At 33.2% G+C, this 7,755-nt stretch overlaps 1 protein-coding gene across 1 annotated transcript; it reads left to right on the top strand.

Annotated features, from left to right (window-relative positions):
- Positions 1-1,503: 1,503 nt before the first annotated feature.
- On the top strand, positions 1,504-2,409 carry LOC105787022 (mitogen-activated protein kinase kinase 7). The gene has a single exon (XM_012613489.1). It carries the CDS (start codon positions 1,504-1,506, stop codon positions 2,407-2,409), a length of 906 nt encoding a protein of 301 aa, XP_012468943.1.
- Positions 2,410-7,755: the final 5,346 nt, after the last annotated feature.

Here is a 7,755-nt window from a genome sequence, read left to right as displayed (position 1 = left end):
TGAGAAAAATAGAAGTTTTATCATAATTTAGAACTTTAAAAAAATTAAATAAAATTAATATAAAAACATTTTGAAGGATTATAATCAATTTTAAAACCATTTAGAAACATTTTTCAAGTGATCAAAGGTGCCCCAGATCAAGTACAAGCATCAAAGGACTCAAAATGGCCGGAGTGACCTTGTCTAGGGGCCAAGGTATTAGTACCTAAGGACTAGGTATTGGTACTTAGTCCTTGTACTATAGCATTCCTTGTACTATAGCATTTTAGCTACTAACTTGTTTCGGTCCCATATCTATGGCAAGGGTGCTGGACCCTGGGCCCATAAAGCTAAAAATAGCCTAAAACACTTAAAAATTAAGCCTAAACATGTCCAAACCATTTCATTATGTTCTAGGGCATTTTAAAACAATTTCAAATTTCATTTCAAGTCATGATACAAGCCATAAACCTATTCAAAATAAACCACCAAATAAAGCTTGAGTAAAAGCATATGAATGACCTGAATTTCAAATCAATGTTTTACAATTACATTATCCAAATTAAGTTTTTATGTGCATGTCAATTCCTAATATCATAAACATCCAAAATAATGATGTACAACCTCAAGATGATTGATGTTGAGAAGGTACTAAGCTCAAACCTTGTACTTTTCATTGAATCCAATCCAATACATTTTAAACCACTAACATTTGAGCTCGATGAATTCAGTAAATAACCATGGATAAACCTGCTTATCCTATATATTATTAATATTGAGCCCATCTTAAACATGTTTCGATAAAAATACATTAAAAAAATTATACCATGTTTTAATAGTCTAAGTGACTATTATAGTTTAAATTATTTTTGTTGTATTATGTTTTGTAATTTTTTATTTATACTTTATGTAATTAATGAAAATAACATTTAAACTTTAAATTTATTTAACTAAAAAAATGTATTACATGAAAATCTCGTTGAAAATTTTAATCTAATTAGAGTAAAATGTGTCTCATGTATTCACTAACATGTGCACCATTTCCTCCACTTCGAGATCATACAATTGAGCCGCGTAGCCGTAATGTATGTGAAGAAACTACGTAACATACAGCCGCGGTTCAATACATAACCCCTTAACTGGTGCGTTTTATCCATGTTTGCTGTAATAAAAACACTCTTCCCAAATTGCAAACAGTCCTTCCTTTCCCGACCAACGTTTCAGATATTGCAATCACGCTGTTCCTAAACCGACCATATGGTAAAATTTTAAATTAAAATAATATTATTTCCCTCCAAATGGAACTCTTGAAGACTTGCTTCGTAGAAAATATGCCTTATTGCCTCTTTTCTCTGAGTAGTTTGACCTGAAAATCAACTGCTATATAAGCCTTACCCAAATTCAAGTCACAGAACTTCTCGGCAATAAGTTCCCTAGTCTTTTATCTGCCTAACCCTTTCTAACTTTTGCAATTTAAGTGATTTTACTTTTTCTTCTAAAACTGAAGAACATATATTGACATTTATGTCTCTAGTTAAGCATAGACTTCAACTTAGTCTCCAGCTTACTGTTCCAGAAGTCAAGAATTGTAAGCCGATAATGAATGCAACCCAAGAAGTAGCTGATCTTCTTCATTTGGAAAAGCTTTGTGTTTTAGGCCATGGTAACTATGGCACCGTTTACAAGGTGCGCCACAGGCAAACTTCAGCAATCTATGCTCTGAAAATTATCCGTGGCGGGGACCCTTCCCATGAAATCAAAATCATGCATTCGACGGACTCTCCTTTCATTATCGAATGCCTTGGAACCTATGAATCAGTCTCAGGTGAAAAAGCAATTGTGATGAAGTATATGGATGCGGGAACACTTGATACACTTGTTAAAGCAAATGGTCCTTTCTCCGAATCCTCAATTTCCCACATCGCCTATCAAGTCCTTAGTGGCCTCAATTACCTTCATGCCTTCAGTATTGTTCATTTGGATATTAAGCCTTCGAATCTGTTGGTGGATCAAAGCATGAATGTGAAAATTTGTGATTTTGGTGTAAGCAAGATAATAAGAGAGAATGAATCACCGGAGTTTTGGGATATCTATGTGGGTACCTATGCCTATATGAGTCCGGAAAGATTGGACTCCAATGGTTACAATTCTAGGTATGTATTTGCTGCTGATATTTGGAGCTTGGGTGTAACTTTATTGGAGTTTTATGTAGGCCATTTCCCATTTCTCCCAACAGGAGAAAAGCCCAACTGGATGCAGCTAGTGCTGCTTATGCGCTTTGGAGATGCTCCAAGCTTGCCCAAAGAAGCATCGGAGGATTTCAGGAGCTTTATCAATTGCTGCTTGCAAAAGGAACCTAGCAAGAGATGGACCGCTTCGCAACTTCTTTCACATCCTTTCATCTGCATGAATTCCAGATTCCAGGAGTAATAATACATAACTATACCGTATATATTATATATAAAAGTCATCCTATGATATAATCGCTAAAGGTTATTTTTATTCTTCCTATCTATTTTATGAGAAAGGATGGTATGAAATAGTGCATCACGTCATCCTATATCCTTTTTTTAATTATTTAACGGTGTTTCAACAATTTTTTTATGTCATTGATACATAATTTTGGTAATTTTTTTAACCTAAATCATAAATTCTAAATCTCGAACCCTAAACCTCAAATCTCAAACCTCGAATCCAAATTCAAAAATTGAAACCCTAATTTCTAAACCTTAAACTCTAAATCTCAAATTTGATCCTTAAACCTCAAACTTCGAATCCAAACCTTGAACCCTAAATCCTGAACCTTAAACTTGGCCTTTTGGTTCAGGGTTTAAATTCGATGTTCAGGTTCAGGGTTTGGGATTTAAAGTTGAGGTTAAAAAAATTACCAAAATCATGTATAAATGAAATGGATAAAATTATTAAAATGTCATTAGATAATTGAAAAGAGATAGAAGATAATGTGGCACCCCTGTTATATACAATCCTTTCTCTTTGTTTTATTGTTGAAGTTCCATATTCACAATTTTTCTCCTAATAATATTATCTCTAAAGTTTAAATATATATCTTCTTTAAACATGCAATATATTTTATCATTACGCCTATCAAATTTTAGGTTTGATACTTGAACATTTCCCACTAATTGTATAATATATATATATATATAGAGAGAGAGAGGGTAGTGAATTAGATAATCTATCTCTTTAAAGTTTTAAAAATAAATACAAGTTACAAAAATTATTTAGGCTTTGAACCTTTCATTTTCAAAACATTGGGTTCCTCTTCCAATTCTAATAATTTTAAATTTTAAATTACAATAATTTTTCTTTACTCTTTTTATCATGATTTTAATTCAATAGTAAAGAACATTTATATTCATTTAGCACCTCCGATTGTGACATATACGATTTTTAATATGATAAAAATGAAAAAAATCAATTTTAATGAGAATATTGACTCAGGAAATCGTAAGTACGAAAGTTTAAAGCTTTCTGTAAGAAATAGTTAAATAAATAAAATTGTACTATTATCATTATATAACTAGAATTTTTTAGTATCATTCGACAAATTGTAATAAAAAATTAAAGCTAAATTTCCCTAATGCCTTTTTTTTTATTAGAGACCATTCACTTGTGGAATAGGGTTACACGGCCACCAAACATTTCAGAGAAATTTGGCCACAAATAATCGAAATGAACAAGGCCACGCCCGAGAAGATACAAACGTCTTAATCAATCGACTCCAGATAACCAAGAAAAAGAGACCACAAATGATCCAGCAATGAAGGTTCAAATGGTCTACAACAAACGAAAAAAGACAATTACAAATAGAATTAAGTTCAACAAGGTCGCAACATTGACTCAAGCAAAATAAAACCAAAACATCACCAAGAGCCAACAAGAAAGAGGATGAAACCCATTTAAAATCGATGGCCAATGGAGGTGGCTGAAAACCACCCAACCATAACGACCATCAAGAAGAGTTAAATGTCCTAGAACTGCTCCATGAATTTTGAGAACAATGAGTTTGTAATCCGATTCAAAATTGAATTTCCTTAAATTAAGATCATTAAATCGAGAATATTTATGAGCAAATTACGAAATTTGTAATTGGAATTATAAAGTTATTTATTGGAATGATTAAAGAAAATAAAATAGGAACTAAATCGCTTAGTTACCAAAAGTAGTGAGAATTCATTAAGAATTGAGCAATGTCTTAAATGGATATTAAACCAAGCAATGTCTTAAATGGATATTAAACCAAGGATCAAATGATATTAAAACCATATTTAAAATATGGATAGCCGATGACTATGAGAAGAACCATTAGATCCCACTAATGTCATTATGCTTTGATGATAACCATTGATTATTTATTTTTAATTGGCAAGAGAAGTATGTTGTAGCTATAAGAGTTTGGGCTCAATCTCTAGTAACTTTATTCTCCTCTTTCAAGTGCCGTCCACAATCATTTAAGGAGGAAGAAAATTAGGTTTTATTTCATCATTTTCATCCATCAATTCTTAAGGTACGTTTGAGTTTTCTTCAAAATTTTTGTGAATTCTTAACTTAGGAAGGTAGATTTGATGAACCCAATAGTTAGCATTCATTATTGTTGAGAATCCTTGATTATTTGATAGCATTGAATAACATATCTTTAGATATTACAGCTGATTTTTAGAGATACTAATTAGAGATTTTCTTTTCTTAATTAATTCAATGCTTCATGTATATATAGTTGTACATATTTCTAAGAAATACTTTGAGAGTGGTTTTTCTCAATACACTAGAGTATTTATCTCCATCAGTTTTTGTATCTGATATTTGGGATTTTTTTTATGATTTTAAAATTTGTTCAAAAAAACCCTAGAAACACAAAATTGGAACTTTTCACCCCAGCCTTATTTTTTTTCTCTCACCGCCCCTACCATTGGAGTCAGAATCCACTCACCGATGAAACCCAAACTCTGGTGACCAAAAAACCCGCACGTGGGCTTCACGCGCTGTCACTGTGCTTTCTGCTCCCTTTTAGTCATTCTCCTCTAAGTGGTGGTGTTGTTTGGCTAAGTTTTTTTGGGATCTCTTTTGTGTTCTTTTTTGGTGTTTTTCCTCTAATTTTCCAAGTAGTATTTTTTGGGTATTAGTTGTTTTTCCAGCCTTATGTCTAAGGACAAGAAGCTCATGATTCAAACTGATAACCCCTCGTTGCAAATTAGTCTTATGAAGCTTGATGGACATAATTACGTTGCTTGGTCAAGGTCTTGCTTGTTGTTTATCAAGGCTCATGGCTTGTTGGGATACATCACCGGTACAACTTCAAAACCTAAACTCATTGATTCAATGTTTAGTTAATGGGATTCAACGAACTCTCTTGTTATGGCATGGCTTATCAACTCTATGCAACTCAATATTTCCAAAACTTATTTGTTGCTTGATACTGCGAAAAAAAATTGGAATGTTACTACTCTCACCTACTCTTGTGTTAGGAATGATGCATAAATTTTTTAGATTCGTAATAAGGTCCATGGTACAAAACAGGAGGAGCTAATGATTTTCCAATATTTTGCTGAATTAAGTAGGTTGTGGTAGGAATTTGATTATTTTTAAGATTTTCAGGCGTCTTGTACCAATGATGTTGAAAAATTTCAGAAGATGGTGTAAAAATAGCACATTTTTTTATTTCTTGGTTGGGTTGAATATTGAGTACGATCAGATTCAGATTCAAGTTCTTGGAAAAACTCCATTCCCTTATCTCTATGAGGCATACTCCTATTGTCTGAATTAAATTCTACCTCGATTGCCAAGTCTAATAATGTGAAATTAGGTATTTTTTAAATGCTCCATCTACTAAACTACTTGTCCATCTAAAGATAGTGTGCAAATAGCTGATGGCTCCCTTACTTCCGTCTCTGGAACAGGTTTTATTGTTTGTACTCCCAATCTCACTTTATCCTTTGTCCTCCACATTCCTAAATTCTCGGTTAACCTCTTATCTGTTAGTACTATCACTAAAGCTTTAAATTATAAACTTGAATTCTTTCCCAGTCACTGTGTCTTTCAAGACCTCCAGACAAGAAAGACGATTAGTAGTGGTAAATTGTGTGATAGCTTATATCTTTTGGATTGATCACCCAGTATGTCTCAAGCCTTATTTGGAGACAATAAAGATGTCAACTGGGAGATAATTCAGTGGCATAGGCGGTTAGGGCATCCATCATTTACTATTCTTGCCAAGATGTTTCCTACTTTGTTTTTTATAACTGAGTTAGACTCTTTAGTTTTTTATGCCTATGAGTTTGCTAAGCATACAAGAAACACTTATCCTTTACGTAATCATAGAAGTATTGTTCCTTTTGAGATTATTCATTTGGATGTTTAGGGCCCAACTCACCTTACTTCTTTATCTGGAAATCGTTGGTCCGTTACATTTATTGACTGTTATACTCAGATAACATGGGTATTTTTATTAAAATCCAAAAGTCATGTTTTATCGTGTTTGATGATAAGGTTAAGATTTTGCTAACTGATAATGGAATTGAGTATAAATTTAGAATCATATGGGATTTTGCATCAGTCCAGTTGTCCAGGTACAAGTGCTCAGAACAGTGTTGCCAAAAGAAAAAATTGACATCTTTTGTAGGTTGCTAGATCACTTATGTTCACTATGAACCTCCTAAAGCCTTGCTGGGGGATGTGATTTTGGTTGCTACTTATCACATTAATTGGATGCCTCTTCGGGTCCTTGATTTTAAAAGTCCCATTGAAACCTTACAGGGCAAGACGGATTACCTAGTTTCACTGAAGGTCTTTGGTTGTGTTTGCTTCATTCATCTTCGACATGGGATCAAACTGGATTCTCGAGCAATCAAATGTGTTTTAATTGGACACTCTCCCACTCAAAAGGGTAACAAATGTTATCATTCGCCATCTAAAAAGTATTATGCAAGTATGGATATAAGATTTCATGAGGATGAACCCTACTTTTCTTCATCATAACCATCTGTTCAAGGGGAGGTTACTGAAAATGAAGAGATGACACCCTATTCTATTACCCTTCTGAGGGAGAATTTAGTTCCAATAGAGACTTTGGTTTAAGAGAAGACTAGTGGATGGTTGTTGGATAGGCCTGATTTAAGTACATAAACTAGGAATGGCAAGAAAGAAAGCGTCATCATATAATCTACTTTATGCCTTGACTCTTTACTATCAGGTGAGTCTTCTTTACCTGAGGTTACTATTGATTTAGAATTACCAATAGCCCAACGAAAAGGTGTTACAACTTGCACTTTACAAATTATCTCTGACATTTTCTCTTATGATTCCTTATCCCCATCCTATAAAGCTTTTGTTTTATCTTTATTCTTTATGTCTATTCCACAGGATTAGAGAGAAGCTATTGTCGCGTGTGAAATGGTATGTTAATTGTGCAAGTATACGCGTCGAATCAAGTAATAAAGTGATAAGTGAGATCGTCTCCACAGTGATCGGATTAGGTATAAAAGTGGTGAAGTTATTATAACGAGTTATGATTAATGTTATGGCAAAACCAAGTTAAGTACACTGTGGTAAATTAAAGTAGTAAGGATGTGTGCAAATTGTATATTGACTAATACAAAAAAATGATAAGGCAAAGCAAGAGTAAAAATGCAATCGCAATTACAAGAATAATTATGTGAAAAAAAATGTGATTGAATAAATAAATAACTAAGATTGCTATGGAAAAGATAATACGGTAAAGGATAGAAGGTCTACGATGTTGATTGGAAGGTTGGGATT

The sequence above is a fragment of the Gossypium raimondii genome, chromosome 1 (assembly GCF_025698545.1).
Source record: "Gossypium raimondii isolate GPD5lz chromosome 1, ASM2569854v1, whole genome shotgun sequence".
In the NCBI taxonomy this organism is placed as follows: domain Eukaryota; kingdom Viridiplantae; phylum Streptophyta; class Magnoliopsida; order Malvales; family Malvaceae; genus Gossypium; species Gossypium raimondii.
This window is presented reverse-complemented; position numbering and strand designations above follow the sequence as displayed.

Bases quoted from the DNA above. Each gene is read 5' to 3' on its own strand.
- LOC105787022 (XM_012613489.1), top strand. From the start codon at position 1,504: ATGTCTCTAGTTAAGCATAGACTTCAACTTAGTCTCCAGCTTACTGTT.